Source organism: Nannospalax galili, unplaced genomic scaffold (assembly GCF_000622305.1).
Source record: "Nannospalax galili isolate Female #2095 unplaced genomic scaffold, S.galili_v1.0 scaffold11, whole genome shotgun sequence".
NCBI lineage: Eukaryota > Metazoa > Chordata > Mammalia > Rodentia > Spalacidae > Nannospalax > Nannospalax galili.
This window is the reverse complement of record NW_008330735.1, coordinates 4,143,488-4,165,045: the sequence shown is the minus strand read 5'-3', so window position 1 is coordinate 4,165,045 and position 21,558 is coordinate 4,143,488. Positions and strand designations below refer to the sequence as shown.

Below are 21,558 nucleotides of genomic sequence, written 5' to 3'. Positions count from 1 at the left end.
TCACATTGGCTGTCCACTGAACTGCCTGTAAAGATGATAAAGTAAAAAATTAATCTTCAAAGTAAAGTCAAGCCTGAAATTGAAATCTTTGACGCATACATTTCATAATTAGCTCATTCTGCTCCATGTAAAATGTGAGGGTGATGCCCTTAAAGGAAGGGTATGACTTTTTCTAAACACCCAAAGTTAATACGTAGTTTCTGTCCCTTCCTGCATTTTTTTCTTTTATAGCTTTAATTGTGATTATAAATTATACACAGATAACTTCCTATGACTTTAGTTGAGGAATTCGGAAGTACTTTGGGACTGGACAATTTTGACAACTATCCTAGCAGAGTATGTAAAACTGTCCATTGTCTGAACGTTCTGCCCATAGAACAATGTGTTTGATTCACCATGTCTTCAGATAAATGACAGCCGCTTTGTTCACCATCAGAATTAATTATTTCTAAATAATCAAAATACCCTGGCATTCACTTGAAGCTAAAATTCTACCGAAGATTATTTTTATTCTTTTGTTTACTCAGAAAAGTACTGGGAATCAATAGTGCCCACCTCCCACATACAAGCTGTATGTAAAGACTGATCAACAAAGCTAGAAAGACTTGACTAGCCCAAGAGCATGGTTGTGTGGCCCATCCAGAAGGAGCCATTCACACAGGCATTCCAGAGTTAGTCACCTTAGAAACCTTGATGTGCTACTTTTAGTAGAGCGAAGCTAAACACTTTCTAGAAGGAAAGATTCTATTGACATACAAGAATACATTACTCACATTAACCACAAGTCTATTTATTTGTTTAAAGGTTGAGCTATTATGACTTTATAAGCAAAATCATGCTAGAATAATGCAACAAATCTATTTTAGAAGAACCCTGCTCTGGCCACAAGCTGTCCTTCAGTTATGGAACCATTCACTGAAGGTTTGTTGCTGCTCTTGGTTCTGCTATCTAAAAAGTCAAGAGAACACGGCACATGCCTTTCTGTCTCAGGATCACTTGCTAGAGTCATAGGACAGTGGGTCCAGGCATGTCAAGGCTTAAAGTATTAGAGAGTTACTTTAACATCACAATGAAAGGCCTACAGTTGGTCCCAAAGCAGGGCTCGCTGAATGGATGATTAACTCTATTTGATCACTTTTTCATTTCATAAAATACAGAGATTATAAAACTGCATAGAACAATTTTCTAAAATGTGAATGAATGAACAGTTTTGAAAACGTGAATGAATCTATTCAAATTAAACATTTTTTTTTCTGATTATCGTTGTTCAAGTTTGGGTTCATAATAGGATCATTATTTGAATAAAATAAAATGAATGTGATAGCTGAGTTTTTTTCAAAGTTGGCAAATTTACATCTCATGAAATCATGTCTTTTAAAGGAAGTAGATTATTCCGGGGAAAATAATGAAAAGATCTCACAACTTTTCCACATATTAAAACATGCTGAGATCTAATCTCTAACATATGATAATGTATACATACTTTGGGTCATTTGTTTCAGAAATGTTAATGCTGAAAAAAAGGAGGAAGGCTATGCTAGTAAATATTCTGAAAGAGAAATAAACCAGACTGAATTTCACCATCTTTTGAAGAGGTAAATATTTACTATTCTAAATGCAAAGGTGTTCTGCCTGAGTGATCATGTTTAACAGATAACACATTTTTACCTACATTTAAGTAAAAAAAAGTTGTGAATATAATGACTATACATTTTAATCCTCTGCCTCTCTCTCTCTCTCTCTCTCTCTCTCTCTCTCTCTCTTTCTCTCTCATATTATGACATGAGACCAATACTAATTTATAAAATATTTCCCCTGAATTCAAGATTGGAAAATTTCAGAAGCTAGAATAGGAAAAGCCAGGGATTAAAATCTGGAATTTGGATCTAAATAATCTGACAGCAGAAGACACATTCCTTGTAATGTGTTTAGAATCCATGTTTTTTCCTTCTTTCCCCATTGGTGTTGGCTAGCATGAGCACTGGTTGGAAGAAGGAATACTTGGGAAACTGCTTTCTCAGTCCCCGCCTCCCACCTAGGAGGGTCCAATTCAGCATTAAAACTAGAGTTTCAAAACAGGATGAAGAAAAGACTTACCAACCACCCAGTCCTTTTATTCTTCCACTCAATTGTCCTAATCAGGATATTCCCATGGGTTAAACATTCACTCTGGGAAGACATGAGTAGGGTAGAAATGCTGATGTTACTCAGGCTGCATGGACCTGCAAAGATTATCAGTCTAAGAAATGAGAAGGAATTGCATTGGGTCTTCCGGTATCATCTAAACAGAATCAGAGAAACCCTACCAAATGCTTTGAATGAGGAACATTGCCCAGTCCCTACTGGTCCATGAGCATCCAGAGTTGGAACATGAAATGACGTAGTTCCTATCGGCCTATTTATTTGTAAGATCCCTGCAAAGAAATAGCTGACCTAAATGCTGTATCCAATGAAGGAAATAAAACATAGAAATGGTCTTCATAGCTGAGTCTTGTTGATGAGTGTGAAGTCACCTCTAACTCACTCTAACAGTGCATTCTAGCATCAGAAATGTTTACCAAGAGTTTCTCACTTTCTTCAACCCAACAATATTCTTTAGGAAATGCCCTGGTACATCTGTTAGCTCTATTTCTCTCTCCCTACAGTCTAGGCATATCTATTGACACAGTCCTCTGTTCCAGTACCTTCAGTGGCCTCCGGCTTTCCCCGAGGTAGAACCCAGGTTTGTCATTTTAGAATCCTGAGCACTTTCAAATTGCTTCCTCTCTTCTTTTCCAGTCTCTTCGGGCCCCTCACCTTGCTAACACATTCAGCTATAGCTTTAATCTTTCTTGATAAACTCCTATTCATGTTTTAAAGCCCAGCACAGGGGCTGGGGAGATGAATCGTCTGTTAAGAGTGCTGGCTACTTGTGTAGAGGACCTGAGTTCAGTTCCCAGCATCCACATGGGATTTGATGTCCCTCTGGCCTCCACAAGCATTCCAGGACACGGGCGCACTTACATACATGAAGGCAAAACATTCATACACATAAAGATAACTACATAAAGTCCAACGTAAATGTCACTCCCTAAAAGAGGAATCTATGTTTTTCCTTTGTTCTTACAACACACAGGGCCAATGCTTACAACATCCTGCTATGAGTCAGATGATAGTCCGTCTCTACTCCCAACACAGAGATGGCTCTTCAGGAGTCAGAGAAACTCATTCGTCTCAGTGTTTATAAGAAATTGTTTGAAATTTGGGGTGGGGGGATCAATGACAACATTTAACTAGGGGGAAAAATCTTATTTCAGAGGGTCATAGAGAAAGCATCTAGAGAAGAAGATGAAGGACTGTTTGGTGGCAAATTTGGCTTTGGTGACTGGAGAAAGCACAAAACTTTGACAGAAAAAGCTGAGGAATGTGTTTTAGGCCAAAGGTTCAGAAATGTTGGGATGTGGGAAAGATATGCAGGCTCAGAGAGGTTAAACTTCCAATCTCCACAAACCAGAAAGGGGAACTGAGACTCAAAAGGACCCGGAAGCTCCAGGGCCCCGTTCTTGGGCCATGAATAATGGTCCAGACTCTTATTTGCTTTATTTTCTTACCTTACTGCTGGATGCTTTCTGTATACAAGATGATCACTTTTTATGTCTCTTACTTCAGGTATACTGAAATTTTAAATTTACCTTCTGCTGCTCAGAGGCTGTTCAATGAAAAGGGAAAGGAAATCTTTGCCCTGAAGGACCTTCAAAGTGATGAACTGGTAGTGTTGGGGATGTGGAATTGGACATGCAAATACATGGACACTGTACTGGGAAATGCACCCTTTACTGCAAGACTTCTGAGGCTTGTCCTTATTCTCTCAGACCCTTCCCAAGGTCTGAGAGCAAGACTAATAAACAATGTTGCCATCTTAGGTAGCAGGCCTGGCTTACATGACTAAATAGGAGTTATATGATGCTTATAATGACCCTTTGACATGAATGCTTTCACCCCTACTGTAAAATCAATGGAAGAAACTGTGGAAAGCCAATTGTTTATCATTTGTGATTTCTGCCTCTGAGATAGACCCTGTACTCTTTTAGAGGCCTTTACAATATAGTTGTTAATGGTTTCCTACTAAATAATCATGTCACTTTCATAGGTCAAAAAGTTGTATTTTTTTATACAGTCCATTTGGCCAGTAGAGGAAGCTGAGAAATAGAAGGACTTACACAGCCCAGTCTCTTCTCCCACTTATGGAATTTGAGGCATGAGCTTAGGCAATAATATCAGCTGCCTTCATTGATAACGGAAGTTCTTTGAACAGAGAATAAAGCTCACAGCATTTGATCAAACACTGAGCCTGGACATGGTGGCTCACACCTATAATCCCAGCGCTCTGAAAGACTGAGGCAGGAGGATTGCTGCCAGTTCAAGATCAGTGTTGGTTACATAGTGTGTCCTAGACCAGCCTGGGCTGCATAGAAAGATTGTTTCAAGAAAACTCAAATGAAAACAAATCAATACAAAAACAAAAAACTCAACTAATGCTCTGAATTGAAGGACCTCTTGAGAGAGTCTGAAACCAAAGTATGGTGACCAATGTGAGAGCAACGGGTGGAGAGTCTCCATCTGTGCTTGGAGCCTGGCAGGTTTTATTTAGAATCTTTAAAAAAAATTATGTATATGAGTATTGTACCATGTGTGTGCAATACCCAGGGAGGCCAGAAGAAGGTGTGGGATCTTCTGGAACTGGAATTACTGATGTTCTTAGCTGCCATGTGGGTGCTGGGAAGAGAAGCCATGTCCTCAGCAAGAGCAGCCAGTGCTCTGAAGCACTGGGCAATCTCTCCAGCCCCTTATTTGAAATCTTAATGCTATCACTTCCAAGGCTTTTGTTTTAAATATTTCTCTTTCTATGTGTTGCTGTGATTATTCACTGTGGCTATTTCTTCCAGAAAGAATTTAGAGTAGACTGTTTTCAAATAAGTAATAATAATAAAAGATAAATTCAGCCTAAAGTACAAAGGAGGCACTGAGGCAAAAGGAATTGGGGTGTGAGAAGACTAAGACAGAGACAGGAGTGTATCTGCAGCCACTAGAGTTTAACCCACCGCTCTCTGAGTGTGAGGATCAGAAGAGGAACAGTTGGAAGATTTAATGTCTGTAAGGGAACAAGAAAGCTGTTGTTCAAGAGGGCGTAATTAAAATAAACTTCCGTGCATCCTCATGCCAAGAACGCATGTGTATGTCTAGGTGAGAAGAGGTGCTGCTGGATTTCTAGGCAAACTGAGTCTTTCTCAATGTATCACTATTTTTTTTTTTCATCTTTAAAGGGATACAAGCTAGGTATGGTTGCACATGACAGGCCTGGGGAGGACTGGGGCTGGATGATCATGAGTTCAAAGACAACATGGGCTACACAGAAGGACACTGTCAAGGAGTGAGGGAGAGGGACAGAGAAAGCAGGAAAGGAAGAGAGGACAGGAAAGAAAGAGAGAAAGATAATTTGCTTAAGGACATTTAAGAAATAGGTATAAGGAAATGAAGAGGGAAAATGTCATCTATAATCTCATTATCCCAAAATTACACATTATTATTTTGTACACATTTTTTTTTGGTCTTGGTATAAGGAAATGAAGAGGGAAAATGTCATCTATAATCTCATTATCCCAAAATTACACATTATTATTTTGTACACATTTTTTTTGGGTCTTTTTGAGACAGGGTCTTCCTGCAGCCCCAGCTGGCCTGGAACTCACTGTGTAGACCAGGCAGGCCTTGAACTCACAGAGATCTACCTGCCTCTGCCTCCCAAGTGCTGGGACTACAGGCATGTACCACCACACCTGGCTGTAACATTTTTTAAAGTTTTATTTTTATGTTTAATTAAGTGCACACTTGTGTGTCTGTGTCTGTTTGTGTACATGAGTGCATTGCAGGAATAGGCCAGAAGATGTTGGAACCCCTGGAATTAGAGTGACAGGCAGCCATGAGCCCCATTCCTGATGTGAATGCTGGGGACCTCCTAGGTCTCTCTACAGGAAGAATACTCACTCTTGATGGCTCAGCTGCCTTTCTTGCCCCACAGTAATATTTTGGTGTTTATGTGATATTACAAGCTTATTTATACAAGGGATCTTAACTTTTTTCCATGGAGGGCAGGTAGGGAAGATCTTGGGCTCTGTGGGCCATGTGAACTCTGTGGAAATACCAGCTCTGCTAGCACAGTAGGAAAGCAGCCGTAGACTGCATGTGACCAAATGTGCATGGCTCTGTCCCATAAAACTGTTTGTAAGCAAGCCGCAGCCCACAGCATCTGATTATACCTGCATTTCAGTCCTGGCTGCTTCCCTTCCATTCTTCAAAAATTTTTAAGGTCATTTTTGTTTCCAAATGACTGTAAATCTGTGGGGGTTACAGACAGAATAGGCAACACTTTTTGTACTCTACACAGTGTTGTATGAAAGAAGAGAAAGTTGGTTTCCCCTTGACGAAGATGGAAGAGGCGCTTGGTCCTAACAACGTGCGTACAGTTAAGGCTTTGCCATCTGTTCAGTACTCTGTATACAAAGATACTTAAAATCCACTAAAACTGGTGCTTTTGTCAATAGTTTGCTCTTTTTCATTCATGGCTGGTATTCCATGACACTATAGTTTGCTGTTCACCTGCTGTAAGGTATTTTGATCTCTCTGATTGCTTCTACCCTGAAGTATTTCAAATAAAGTCACTTTGAACTCTTATACATCATATAAAAGACTCGTTTATTTGATAGGGTTATGTGTCATGTGGAGAGCACTGGATCAATCCTGACCTCTCTGCTGCTCAGCAAAGGAAGCAGGTCTTCCTCCGAAGCCTTGCATCTGACATTTCCAAGATTCAAACCTTCTGCAGCATGTGCAAGGTAGAAGGTAAGCAGTGAAATGATTTGACCTTACGTAGTAGCATCCTTGGTGATACTGCTTTGTATTAAGATTGGGTTTAAATGGACCATGTTTCGGCTCTACAACTCACTGTTTAGCTCTTTAGCCTAATTTATTAATGTACATTTAACAGGGTTGCAGATTTTATTATGCACCACACTTTGGAAGTGCAAATAGATAAATACATAAAAACTTATAATCTATTTTGTCTTTAACAGATATGGCTATTTGAGAGCCTCATATATTCCTATCAAGGAAAAAAGATTCAATGTCCAATGACGTTTCAATGTTGTGCCATCCATTTATGTAACAGTCTCTTAGGGAGAGCTTTCAGATTTCCCAGTCTCTAGAGCCACGCTTTAGTTTCTCCCTTGGCTAAAAGGAAAAAAACATGGATGAGTTTGCATCTATCCCAGAGAATGATGAACAAACACATGTGTAAATAATATAGCCCATTTGAAGAGTTAGAATGTAGAATAATTAGTATTTGGGCTAATAATATCTTGAGAAGAAAGAATATGTAAGCTTTTTAAATAAAATCCAACTTCTTAGTTTAAGGAGCGCCCTATGAAGAGACCCAATGGCTGAAGGTTTTGCAGTTGGTTTGAGAATGTCTTTCTAATTTCAGGTGCTCTGCGATCATAACTAACATGTTCTTGCAATTTGCGTGTTCCTGCTCAGCTCTTGTGTTAGAAGTCCAAAGCGATGCTGTGCCTGGGGGCGCACTTGCTTTGCGTAAACCTGTGGTAATTTTTGAAGAAGAGAAGCAAGTTAAAGGGCCAGCAGGAAAGCAAATGCAAAATGCTGCTTTAGCAACACAAGATCCTTCCAGAAAGATTCTGTGAGTAACAATGTAGTCAGAAAAGCAACCAGACCATTGCTTGAACTCAGCTCACTAGCCTGGCAGAGGTGCAGAGCCAACACAGGGAATTTAGAGCAAGTTTCTGAGACTTGTCACTTGATGACCTGGTAATAGCTTTCTGACAAGTGACCAGAACTAGAGTTTTGACCATCACAGTCAACTCCTTGCAGCAATGCAGACACAGTTCAACTCATTTTTAAAGACTCCTATCTTCTCATTGCACTTTTTTTGAGGAATTCATTGTGTTTTGTCTCTATAAACATTGACTTCCTTCCCCACTGTAGATACAAGTGAATGGAATTACAATTCTGAGTTCCTGAAATAGCTTTCTGGAGGGTCTCTATAATGTCATCCTTCCATGTCACCTCAGTCCCTTTTGTGGACAATTATCTTTTTAACACATAATTTTATTTTCTTCAGATAGGGTCTCACTATATAGCCCTGACTGCCTAGAACTCACTATGTAGACCAGACTGACCTGGAACTTGTAGAGACCCACCTGCTTCTGCTTCCCAAGTGCAGGGATTAAAGGTGTGCACCACCACAACTGGCACATGATCTTTTTCATACAGTTCTTCAACGACTACCTAGGCAGACAAGAAGAAGAATCTGACCATCCCTGACCCTCGTCCACTGCATGCCTGTCAGTGGCCCCCATTATGCCCTATGCCCCCTTCCCCTTCGTACTTTGCTTCTTGCCATATAAACCCCAAGTCTAGTGGTAAGCTGTGGCCTGACTCTGACACATTCTGTTTTATGGTCCTGCACAATCTCTGGGTCAGATACTGCTCTCTATCTGCCCAAGTTCTTTTACTTGCCACATATTTAGCTCTAGAATGATTTTATCATTAATGCCAATTTCAGCTGCATCATCCCTACCTGTGATGTGCTTGTTAACCCCTCTTCTCCATGCTCCTCCCCCACCAAGCTGGGGACTCACTGAGGACAAGGATTCTGTACCACATGCTCTGTGAAGACACAATAAAGCAATGACTGAGTGTATTTCCGAATCATAAAGCCAGAGATATCTGGTGCATTATTGTTGCCAAACTGAAAACTCATTTATCCTTACTACAAACTTTCAAAATTTACATTAATTTAATTATTGTATGTGTATGTTTGCATGTGTGTGTGTATGTCACCGTGCAGATGTGAATTAGATGACAGGGCATCATTCTCTTCTTCCACTGTGTGTTCCTGATATCAAACGCCAGTCATCAGTCCTGGCAGCAGGCACCTTTACCCTCTGAGTCATCCCACTGGCCCACCTTGTTACAAATTTTTTAAGATTCTTCTATTCTCAGAACATTGGCTCTTGTTTTAGGAAACACCTTTTCTAATTGGATGAGGGCTTCATTTGGCCCATGTCTTTCACTCACCAAACATGACAGAAAATGTTTTGTTGTTATTGCCATCCTATTTGTTTTTTCCCACTCATTTCTCACATGTGGCATCTTCCTTAGCAGTTAGGGAACTGTCCACAAACTCCTTTGGCATCCGTTTCTTTTCTTCTTCTAAAGGATGTATCATCTGGCCTCTGAGTTACTAATCTGCCCTTGCACAAAATAAAGTTAGGAAAAAGGAAACCTCTTTGAGAGCTAAGATCTACCTTGTTGGAATCAGTTACATCAAGGCTGTGCCCTGGAGGTGAAGATGCTTGCCTGCTCTGAGTTCAGTGTAGGTCTCACCCACTCATCCCAGGGAGGCTCTGTGAGCAAGGGCTCTCCGAGATTCCCAGTGACATTGCCTCTCCTGCATACATAATTCCCTATTAAAACTCTCCATCCCGTGATCTCATGCTTCCCTGTGCCAAACTCTGTTCCTCATCCAGCTAACATTCCCTGGTTCTCATATTTCAGAACAGCAGGCTGTCATCTCCCAGGCTTATCACCTTCCCTAGTTCTTTGCGCTATCTCTGAGAGCATCATCTTGTTTGTTCATTTATTAATTTAATATATTTTAAATTTATTTTTTAGTTAGCATGAAAAGTCATGGGTTTCACTCAGGCATTTTCATATACACACCATTATATCCACTGCCCCCACTGTCCTTTTCCAACCCTTCTTTCTGTTCAAGTTGCTCACCCTCTTCTCTCAAACCCCCTTTCTGCTTTTATGCCACACATAATCCATTGTCTTCTTGTATTCTTCCCTCTTCTTCCCTTAAGTTATCTTTGAAGGCACCATCTTATGTTAGAAAGTCACCATGAGATTTCTCTGGAATTCCTCAAATCTGCTTGCTTGAAACCTCTTGCACATGTGAGAACTGAGGTGGTTTAAGGCAAGACATCCAAAAATCAAGTGCTAAGAACATAGATCTGGAAGGAGCCCTTTTGGTTGCTGGGTTCTGTAGAGAGATGTGTGGCAAAAACTGTAAAAAGCACAGCAGGAAAGAATGTTCTGCCTTGCTGCTTTATGGAAAAACAGACTTTGAGAGCATAGAATGTGGAGAGAACTGCCTCATCCTCATAGCATTACAGGACTAAGTCCCTGTCCCTTGAACCCTATGCAGCACTACCTCCCCACTCAACATACCTGCTGCTGTTGTACTAACATCTTCCTGGTCCTCAAATGGATCAAATGTGTTCTTGATTTGGAGTTTTCTTTTTTTTTCTAATTAGAATTAGGTCTCCTTAAGTCCTCACAGAGCTGGCGTCTTCCCAGGTCTCCATTTTAACATGTTATGAGATGATTCTCTGAAGCACACTGATTCCACCAGGGACCCTCCACTTCTGTTTTCTTTCCCTGTGGCACTAATCTATTCAATTTCTCGTTTATTTTCTGTCTCCTTCTCACTAGAATGTGACCCTCATGAGCCTCAAGAACTTTCCTGTTCTGTTCATCACTGTGCTCTACACACAGAGCTCTGAGTCTGACGTATTGTACGTGTTCAGTGAAGATTGGTTAAAGGAAAGACTAATGAAAGATGAATCCTGTGAATAATCAAATAAATCAATTAATAGGACAATATAGATTTTAAAAAGACTGTTCTAAAATTGACTTGACTACATTTCATTTACCAGGAAGATCAAAAACTCATAAATTGGTAGTAAACTAATTAGACATCTGGTCATAGGGCAAAGAATCCTGTTGATAGGAAAGCTGTATTTTCTATTTTGAACACAAGATGGCACTGGTGTTTTTTCAACCACTCTGGAGAGTTTGACTTGGGAAGCTGTTTCCTTCACCACTCTGAAGGAGGCCCTGGTTACCCTCCAATTTCATTCCCACATGCAGTTCAGGTCCTGGCACTTAATAAGTGTGCGGTCAGCCACGCTACCATGGGAGTTGCCCCTGAAGACTGGTAATTTGATAATGCTTGCAGTTACATGACATTATCACCACCACTTTGATGATCACAGCCTGCCCTAGAGAGCTTCACTTATATGGCTCCATATTTGCAAGGGCTGAGCTATGCTTGCTGCTTTGACTGTGTGTTTATCCCCTTGCAAACCAGTCCTCATTGTACTGTCTTGATCCCACTCATGGCTAATGTGTTCTGCACACTAACCTAGAGTTAAATATCTGCAGATCTGAACAGTGGCTATTGTCCCCACCCATTTTTCCCTTGATGATTCTGTGAATATTGTAGTCTAATTTTTAATTTATTATTCTTTATTAAAAACATATGCAGATGTGATTTGAGTCTCTAGAGTTCTCTATTGAGAAGAGTAAAGCTGATTAAGATTCTTTAACATCATCTTTGGAATAAACTTTCTGCAACCCAGTCATCTGAGCTATACTGTCTCAGACAGAATTCTGACTCCCTTAAGCAAAACTTAGAGGAATATCATCACATGTTTTTTTGTGAATTTCTCAAACTAACGAATCCTTTTAATATCCATAGCTTTTAAATATAATACATGGGCCCATTTTTCTAAATAGATACAACAAAGATGATAAATGCTGTCTATTATGCATTTGAAGGATTTTATTTATAGCCTTATATTAAAAGATCTAAATTGTACTCAGAGAAGTGGCACACATCTTTAATCCCAGTACCCAGCAGGCAGAGGCAGGCAACTCTCTGTGAGACTGAGGCTAGCCTGATCTATAGCGAGTTCCAGGACAGCTGGGGCTACAGAAAACCAACCAAACAAACAACCAAAGATCTAAACTGTGCGTTAGTAAGCTGTAGGTTTGTGGCCTTAGGAATCCTATGGAATTATGTCTCAGAGATGCACCAATATCCTGTGGGCTATGATCTCTCTGCACCTAGTGGAAGCTGTGTGAGCACATCTCAGTATTTTTACCCTTGTCTCTGCTTCTGTATCTTGACGGAGATTCACATGCCAGAGCCCATGCCCAAGTCAAAGCCTGTCACACAATGCTCAGGTACACCTGGCAGGACACTTCACATGACTTTGATGATGATGACAGTCTTCCAAAGAAGATGGAGAAACAGCTTTTTGAAAATGTGTATCCCCAAAAGAAATGCAGGTAAACTCTTCAAGGGATTGCTGATGGAAGGTTCTGCTTTCTCTTGGACACCTTCCCATTGGCAGTGGGCATATTCCCATATTTGCACAGCCCTTGGCTCCTGAGAGCGCCAATGTGCACATTTTTCTCTTAGAATTTTTATTACAGCATCTGGGACTAGTTGTGGGAGAGTAAGGCTCTTTTCCTTTTAGCTCCTTTTGTGCAGTGTGATATAATGTGTTGGTCTCTGCTGTGCCCTTTCACCAAACCACTGTCCCACCCACCTCTGTCTCCCAAGAACTTAGAGTAGAATAGAACTTTTATATTTGTTGAATGATTGTGTTGATAAACTAATGAATAGACATGTAAGATGCCCTAATGCCTTCAAGAAACTAGTAAAATATAATCTCTTCTTTCTTAAAAAAAAATGCTTATTTTTTGAGAACTGGAGAGATGGCTCAGTGGTTAAGAGCACAGGCTGCTTTTTTAGAGGTCCCAAGTTTAGTTTCCAGCACCCACATCCCACAGCTCACAGCCACCTACAACTCCATTTCTAGGAATTTGATGCCTCTGACCTCCACAAGCCCCTGCATTACTGTGTACATACCCACAAACAGACACACATGCATACATGTAATCAAATAATAATAGTAATAAATTTGAAAAATTACCTGCTCATCAACCAATGATAAGATAGGGATATATATTACTTTTATTTTCCATAATCTTTAGGCATTTGCTTAACATTATAGAAGTTACTGGAAAATTAATTAAACAGTTTCTTCATATTAACCAGCTAGCATTAGACCATGCATGCAGTAGGGGTTTAATAGCTATCTTTAGATTATTTTGTCAGCAGGTTGTGCTATTTAATGTACTTCATAAGTCTTCTTAATGCCTTAAGATCCTTAAGTAAGAGATTTCTTTCAATTACCTTTGTAGTGCATTACTTTCTGTTATGATAGTTTTTGACTTGTTAAAGAAGACTGAAAAATTTGGAGCTAGGTACCCTATGAGGAGAAACATCACAGTTTGAACAGAGCTCCTTTATTTCTGTGTTTACATTCTACATGCTTTCTCTTCTACTTACTGTGATTTTTATAAATTTCACTTTTCCCCCTATAACTTAGCTTCTCCATCTGAAGTTCTTTTTACTTTGTTGGTGAATTTCCAACTATTCTCTTAGATAAACTTTTCTTTCACAAAATAAGCTCAGGATTCTACTGCTTTAACTTTTAAAATATATTTTATTACTTTTGTTCTATGTGTATGAGCGTATTGCTTGCATGTATGTACGTGCACCCATGATGTACAGTGCCCATGGAGATCAAAAGAGGATAATGGACTTTTGGAACTGGAGTTACAGATGGTTTCAAGCCACGATGTGGGTCCTAAGATTCTCACCTGTGTCCTCTGTAAGATATCCAGTGCTCTTAACCACTGAGCTATCTCTACAGCCTGTTTAAATTGTGTGTGTGTGTGTGTGTGTGTGTGTGTGTGTGTGTGTGTAACCACGTGAATGTATGTTACATGTGTACAGGTGCCCATGGAGGCCAGAAGAAGGCATTGGATCTCCTGGATCTGGAGTTACAGGCAGTTCTGGGCTGCCTGACATGGGTGCTGGGAACCAAACTCAGTTCTCTGAAAGAGCAACAAGCAATCTTCACAGCTGAGTCATCTCTCCAGTCTAGTATTCTACTTTTCATGCTGGTTTAGAAAGTGCAGTGCCGATGGCCTCACTGTTGTCCTATGGGCATGCTTACCATTGCAAGATTACCTGTCCACAAGGCAGTTCTCATCTCTGGTGTATACAGTTCAAGAGGCCACTTTCCTGCCACTAATAGTTTCTTTTACCCCAGACAGTCTCCAAAGCATGGCAGACTGCAGAAGATGTGCCAGCAGAAGTTCGAGTACACAGATGGGCAAATTATAAGTCTTGTTGCTCCTCAGCTGGTCTTGGGTGTAAGAGGCCCCAACCCTCGATTAGGCACAGAGGTGGTTTTGATGGCAAAGAAGTCTGATGATGGTCATCAATGCTGGACACACAGAGAAGACAGCAGGTAGACTCATTGTACTGGGAGGCTAATACATCAAAAAGCAAATAAGATTCAGAGAGGTCAGGTATGGTCCCTTAAGCAAGCAGGAATAGATTTGAGGGCCTTGGAATTTCTGTTTAACTTGGCTGAAACTTCTTTAGCCTAGCCAAAGATGAGACAGAGACAGAAATAAAAATGCCAGGTAAGCAACATGCAAGTTATCAGCTATTCTGTCAGCTAAGAAAATTTCATCTGATGCATTGGGTGCTTAGTTTTACCTGGCTGTTGGCTTAAAACTAGACACTCACCTAATTTATCTCTGTGATATGAAGAAACCAAATAAGAATTGCAAAGTGTTTCCAATTTTAAAATATTTTTACACTTTTCATTAACTCAATCTTGTCTCTCACACATAGGTTCTCTTCCACCTTTTCATTCATAAAATAAGTTATATGGCTTCTAAACATACAGTAAGCATGAATTCTTACCTTATCAAATGTACCTACCTAAATCAGCATCTGGCATTGAAAAAACCACATTCGAAACTCTCAAAATTTTTTTTCTTGAGATCAGAAGAAATTTAAAACAATTTGATAGTAATTGGTTAATGATTATGTTGAGAGAAGGAAAGAGAGAGAGTAAAAAAAGAGAAAAGTTCTCTTCATTTAAATGTATAATAGCTCCAAGTAAAAATGAAAGATATTTAAATCAGATTTACTTTAAATATTCTAGCAAGGGGCTGAAGAGATGGCTCAGTGACTCACAGTACTTGCTGCTCTTGCAGAAGATCTGAGTTCAATTCCCAGCACCCACAGATGGGGGTGGGGTAGCTCACAACCCTTGGGTAACTGTAGCTCCAGAGGATCTCATACCCTCTTTTGGCCTCTGTAGGTACCTCTATGCATGTGGGCATACAAACACATAGATAAAAATAAAAATATCAAATATTCCACTAAAACTTGAAGAATAACAATTGAGGTAAATAGGTGAAACCAGAACAGCAGAATGTTGACAACATTCAGGTCTGTGGCATTCCATTACCGCTCTGTTTTGTGCATGTTTTATTGACTCTAGCAAGAAAGAAAATAACTCCCTGTTCTTTGGATTGCTTTACTCAAAATTCTTCCATTGTGTAACATGGGGCTCTTCAATCTCAATAAAGTGACTTCTTCAATGTCTTAAAATACTATACAAATGTATATTTGTGCACAATCTTTCTTTCTGGGAAGGAGCTGTAATTTTCATTGCATTCTCCAAAGATCCGCACTGTCCATGGACTAAGAACCTGAGCTTTGAGGGATATTACATTAAGCTTCAGAAGGTGGTAGCTGCACGCCCACAGGCAAGGAAGGAGCTAGCTCTGCCCTTTCCAGGATCAGCACAGCAGACATGAACAGTCACTGGTCTTGTGTCAGGGGAGGCTGGAAAGCCAACTGCAAGGATGAAGCTGGTGAAAGTGCTCCTTTATACCTCCCAGGGGCTGTGCTATCTTTGCAATGAGGAGCTGGGAGAATAGGTATTTCTTCCTACAGATTACTGACTGTGAGGACCAGAATTCACCCATTTCATTGCTAAGGGTTACAGAAGGCATTGTTTTGGGGGATGGTAATTTAGCAAAGATCAAAATGCTTGTTCTTATGGAGCTGACATCCCAGTGCTGCTATAACTGCATCCTAGTTAGTAGTATGTCTTTCTGCCTTGTCTTTCTGAATTATGGTAAGGGACCTATGTGAGAGTAAACTTGAATTTGAGCATGACTGATGAATGAAGGTGGAAAGCATGAGGGTGGAGGTTAATAGCCACTTGCAAGAGAACTATGGTTGTGAGCCCTGTTTAGTGTTGTTATTGGTTCTCTTTTATTCTTCTGAGTGCTGAAAGAAAGGAGGATGGAGGAGGGCTGTTAAAGAAAAACAGAAAGAGAAGTTTGTTTAAAACTCTGTGAGCCGTTGGACTCTGAGCAGCATTACCTTGGAAAATCTAGTCATAGGTAACAACAAAGTCTCTTTCCGTCTCCTGTAGTTCTAAAACTTTGCCATCTTGAGGCCATCCCATGTCAAGTCATGAGACAGAGAGGTAGTCGTCATTATAAATGTGGGTTTGTGTGTGTGTGTGTGTGTGTGTGTGTGTGTGTTTTCTTTTCCTTTTTGAACAGTCCTGTCAACTGATGTTTTCCCATAGCAGAGAATTATTCACACTCTAGACAAAACCTGAACTTATAAACTTCTCCATAAAGCCCCCTGTGTGCCAAATGTCAAGGTGGAAACATTACACAGCAATGATAACCAGAGGAACACAGCTTCAAAGCATGGGAAAACATTTGCATCTCTTCTGTGTAGCAAAAGCAGAGGGATAGTGAGGTGACTGATCGTGATACTTCCTCAGTGGACACTGCAGAAAATAAGCATCCATACATTCATTTGAATACTATTACTGCATGCCAATACAAATGCAAACCACAAAACAGAGGCAAACCACGAAACCGGCTGACATCACAGAGATGAATGAGCAACACTCATGAAGGGAGGAACCAGCCTTCATAAATGCTAAAGAGGCAGCCTATGAAACTGAATATCCATTTTGGACTTTAAATGATACCTCATTAATCAATAGTAAAGAAAGAAAGACATTGTAAGAATATTATCTTGTACAAATATGATTGATGTTTAAAGTTCCATCTTCTAGGATGTTGTCATCCTTTTTAGTGACGATGTGTTGTTTTGATGCTCACACATTTGAATGAAATACCTGGAATTTTAAGTCTTTAGGAAAAATATGCTATTTTTATAATGGATCCCTTCCCATTTTCTCTCCTTCCCTTCGTTCTCACATCATTAAAGGTGAGTTGTATCACTCAGGGTGAGTTTTATTTTCAACAGCAAAAATGCCTCTGCTGGTTTCTAATGTGGCCACAATGGGAGAAATGGTGAAGAAATAAAGAATGGGTCTTTCTGTGTAGACCAAAGTCTGATATGCTTGTTTTATTTTTGCTGTTTTTGTAAATTTTTTATTGAATTTTTGTGCATTTCATACAGAACATCTTAATCAGTCTTGATCATCTTTATGCCCCCTTCCCCACTGGCACCCTCCCATAACCTCCCACCCCACTGGAGTTCATACATTCTGTCATTTGTGTTAAGGCAAGTTAGTCAAGTCAGTGTCCCCAGGTGTCCTTCAGTGCAAGTTCATTCACTGAAGTCTAGGCAGCCTACTTTGAGTCCTTCCCTTTAAGATCAGCTCTTCCTCACCCGGCAGTAATCAGCTGCCAGTAAGTCTTCAACTAAATTGGGGCTTGTTGCCCATTTCCACAGTTCTATGCTGGGATTTTGTCTGCTTGTGTTTGCATAGGTCTTGTGCATGCTGACTCCATTGCTGTAGGTTCATATGAGGGGATTTTGTCTGCTTGTGTTTGCATAGGTCTTGTGCATGCTGACTCCATTGCTGTAGGTTCATATGAGCAAGGTTTCAGAAGCCTATAAGACTCTATTTCCATATGGTCATGCACAGCCTCTCTGGCTCTTACAATCTTTATGCCTCCTCTTCTGTAATGGTCCCTAAGCCCTAGGTGGGTGAAGTTTAATATAAGAATCCTGTCCAAGGACCCACACTCTGCAGACCCTTACTCTCCACACTTCGGCCATTTGTGCCTTTTTGTGTTCCCGGCCCTCTGTCGCACGAGGAAGCTTCACTGATGAGAACTAAGAGATGCATTAGTGTTCTCTTTACCCCTTGTTCTATAGTCCATGAGTCTTAGGTATAGAGGTTACATTGTGATGTGCCACTTATGGTTGGGCAATTCACAGACAAAGAAGGAACCTGAGAGAGAAGAACAGTGGGAGACAGGTGTTAATAAGGCAGAAATGAGTAAACGGGGTATTTAAATGGGAAGAGGGAGGGAGGGTTATACAGGAAACTATGGGGATAAAAGGGAAAAAGGAGCTCAAGAGAAGTGGAACTATAGAGTTTCTCAAGGGAAAAATGGGAATGCTTTAAAGGGGGAGGGCATGGGGGGGGATTGGACAGGGAGAGAAAGAAGAGAGATAAATAATACCTAGCTAGTATAAAAAATCAGAGGGAATCATATTAGTCCAAAAACTTATTGACATATTACACATACAATATTTCTACCTGAGTAAGTGTGTACAGCTAAAACATAACAAGAGACAGTGTCAACCAGGAGAAACCTTCCTTTGAGTGTTGGCCAGAGTAGTCCAGGAGACTTTTCAAAATTACATAGGCTATTGCCACAGCCCTTGATTGCCTCCCAGAACTTGAAGGTAGGGGCCCTATTGCTAAAGACAGGACATACTTTGGACACGAGATTTGGAGTACTGGAGCTGGAACTGACCTGGAAACCACCTCCTTTCAAGCCTAGCTTTCACAGCTTTGGAGAACACTATGCAAGTTGCTAAGGGAGAACGTGAATTGATGGTCCAACCTCAGCTTCAAGGCCAAATAACTGTATCAATGGGTGACACAGCAAATGCCATGGGTGCAGTAGTGGCACTTTTATCTTGGGGTAATCAACAGCCACGTAATTGGACTTGAAGCCCACTCAATGGGAGGAAACACATGTATGGTAAACATAGCCAAATACACATGGTTGGAGAGGTCTTAGATCTTGAAAACCCTAAGGCTATCACATCCCTCGACAAATGTAATTTCTTACTATGTGAAAAATATGGATCCTTATATTTATAATCCCAGTATCCCAGTCACCACTCACCAAAGAAGCTTCTTTTGCAACAGATGGAGATTATTACAGAGTTCCACAGCCGGTCACACACACAGACTGTCTGTGTATTTTTGCTTTTAAGTGATGCAAGGAAAAGAATATGAAGATTTTTGTTTCAAGTCATATAGTCTTTATTCTATCTCCAGCTAAGATTACTTTTCAAATTCAACATAGGGGCTGGAAAGATGGCTTAGCAGTTAAGAGCACTGGCTGCTCTTCCAGAGGACCCAGGTTCAATTCCTAGCATTCGTGTTGGATGACTCACAACTGCTTGTAATTCTAGCTCCCAGGGATCCAAAGGGAGCCTCTGTGAGCACCAGCATACATATGTTATGCATGACAGACACACATGCATGCACGCACTCATGCATGCATGCACACACACACAAATGTAGAAAAAATGTTTTAAAATTCAACACGTGTTTTGGACTTTCATGGAAAACTCCATTGGAAAAACAAGAATTGAAGGGAAAATATTTTTGTAGCCACAACAATGAATAATTATAGCTAATAATTTCCCTTATAATGTTCCATGCATTTTATATACATTAACTTATTTGACTCCCACAGGATGTGCATTATTCCATTTTACAGACAAGGAAACTAAGGCACAGGGTTATTAAAGCCATATGGAAATGAGAGGTAGGCTCAGGATTCCACCTTTTGCAGAATAATTATAGAATCCAATTAGTCATTCTCAGTACTTCTGGGTATAATTTGGAGCTAGAAAACACACAATGATTTAAATAGGGAAAATAGAATATGAAGAATTATTGAATTATGGTAAAACATGAACTACAATATATTTATATAAAATATTATAATGGATATTAAATCATGTCTGTATCAGAATATCCAAACCCATTTGTTCTGATAAGCTGGTAAGACCTGAAGAAACTTGAGTTACACTACAGAGCAGAAACCTGTAAAAATTCCAGCTACACTAAACACAGCCTGCTTTTAATGTGTGACTAATTCTATCATCTCAAGGACCTTTCACCTGGAGAGGAACCCGGACCTTGTGCTCACAGTGTCTATGACCAAGGCTCAAAATGAAACCGCTGGCTATCCAGTTATAGTTCAGGTAAGAAATGTGTAGGCTGGGGAGCAGTCGTCTTTCGCTAAGCTGTGGGAAAGCTCCGTGGCTCACTCTTGTAGAACAAAAAAGCATCTGTCATAGAATGGTATCTTGAATGTCATTGTTAAAATATTTTCTGTAATACTCTACCTAGACCTCAAACTGAGTGTTCATGAACCTCTCCATTTAGTTCATTCAACTGATGGAGATTGTAGGTGCTGCACGTCAGGCTTGGTAGTTGCTGCAGTCATCCAACAGTAAGCGTGAGAAACTGTCTTGACCAAATTCATGGAATTTGTAGCCTCAGAGGAGGATGTGCTCTAGGGAATGGCTATTAGGTCTACCTAAAATCAGTTGTGGGGAGACTAGGTGAGGCCCCCCTGACCTGGAAACAAGAGAGAGATCGGAGTAGAGGGGTTCTTGTGGAGGACCTGAGCCCTCAGTGTTAATTCTTGCAGTACACTTTAAATGTAGCTTTACAAATACAGCAGACAATTTTTGGAGACTCCAGAGATGTCTGGCTCCATTTGAGTTTTGGGAAAATACTTCGGAAGCTTTCTCTTCATATTTTTCTGTCATTCTTCCTAATAACCAAAAACACTTTAAAATGAATATGTGATTGTCCTTGCTAGGACAAGAGAAAGCTTAGGAGCATCCCAGCTCTGCATTTACCTTCTTAAAATTCCACCATATTTTCCATGGTAAATTATTCCTTGAACAGAATAATTATCTTCAAATGACATTTGTTTTATTCCATGTTTTTAATAGCAATGAAGCAACTTGCTTTGCAGACCTGGAATCCAAAATTGGGACACAGAAATCTGGACAGATACTGAAGCTTTCTTAATTAAGTCTTCTGTCCTTATGATAAATAAGACTAAAAATGTATTCTGAAAAGACAATACACATAAAATTTTATTCTTCTTGTCAGGTACCTCTTCACCATGGGCCATGGTGAGATTAAACCGTATACAGATGCAAATTCAGTTCCTTAATCAGTTTCATAAAATTTACAGAAACGAATTTCTTCCCCTAAGGTGTCTTATTTTATAAGAAACAAATTTAATCTCGAGGTGATTTGTATTACCTTTTGAGATTTTTTTTCTGTGCTAGTTTTCCATTTTTATTTATTGAAACAATCAGTTTATGAGAGAATATTAAAGTTCGTGTAAAATAATGAAAATGAGCCATGTTAGGTTAATGCTAGCAGACCCTTTCTTGTTCCTTAAGAATCTAACCTTTGCTCCCTACAGATAAGAGTTATACAATTTGGGAGTCTTTTAGATAGACCCACAGAAGGGGTACTAAAAAAGGGAATAGGGGTTGGGCAGGGAGTTAAGGGGAAAAAAAAAAAAAACCCCAAAGAAAAGTAGCCAGTTTCTTGGCTAAAAATCAAAATGTCCTTGGGGCTAAAAATGTCAAAAGTATTTGGGAGCTCTTATCTAATCCCTAAAATATTTTAGGGTTACCTCTTCAGAGGGGAGACTATTAGAGAAGCAAAAAGCCCCACAAGAAAGGAAGAAAGAGAGAGAGGGAGAGAG

At 40.0% G+C, this 21,558-nt stretch overlaps 1 protein-coding gene and 1 pseudogene across 1 annotated transcript in view; both read left to right on the top strand.

The window, feature by feature from the left end:
- Dcdc1 (doublecortin domain containing 1) overlaps nucleotides 1–21,558 on the top strand; it is a 469,865-nt gene that overhangs the window by 374,278 nt on the left and 74,029 nt on the right. The window contains 7 exon segments of the mRNA XM_008851730.2: nucleotides 3,649–3,748; nucleotides 6,744–6,879; nucleotides 7,573–7,732; nucleotides 7,799–7,800; nucleotides 12,036–12,192; nucleotides 14,031–14,231; nucleotides 19,930–20,023. Coding sequence (XP_008849952.2) covers nucleotides 3,649–3,748; nucleotides 6,744–6,879; nucleotides 7,573–7,732; nucleotides 7,799–7,800; nucleotides 12,036–12,192; nucleotides 14,031–14,231; nucleotides 19,930–20,023 — 850 coding nt within the window.
- LOC115067504 lies at nucleotides 6,424–6,534 on the top strand (annotated as a pseudogene).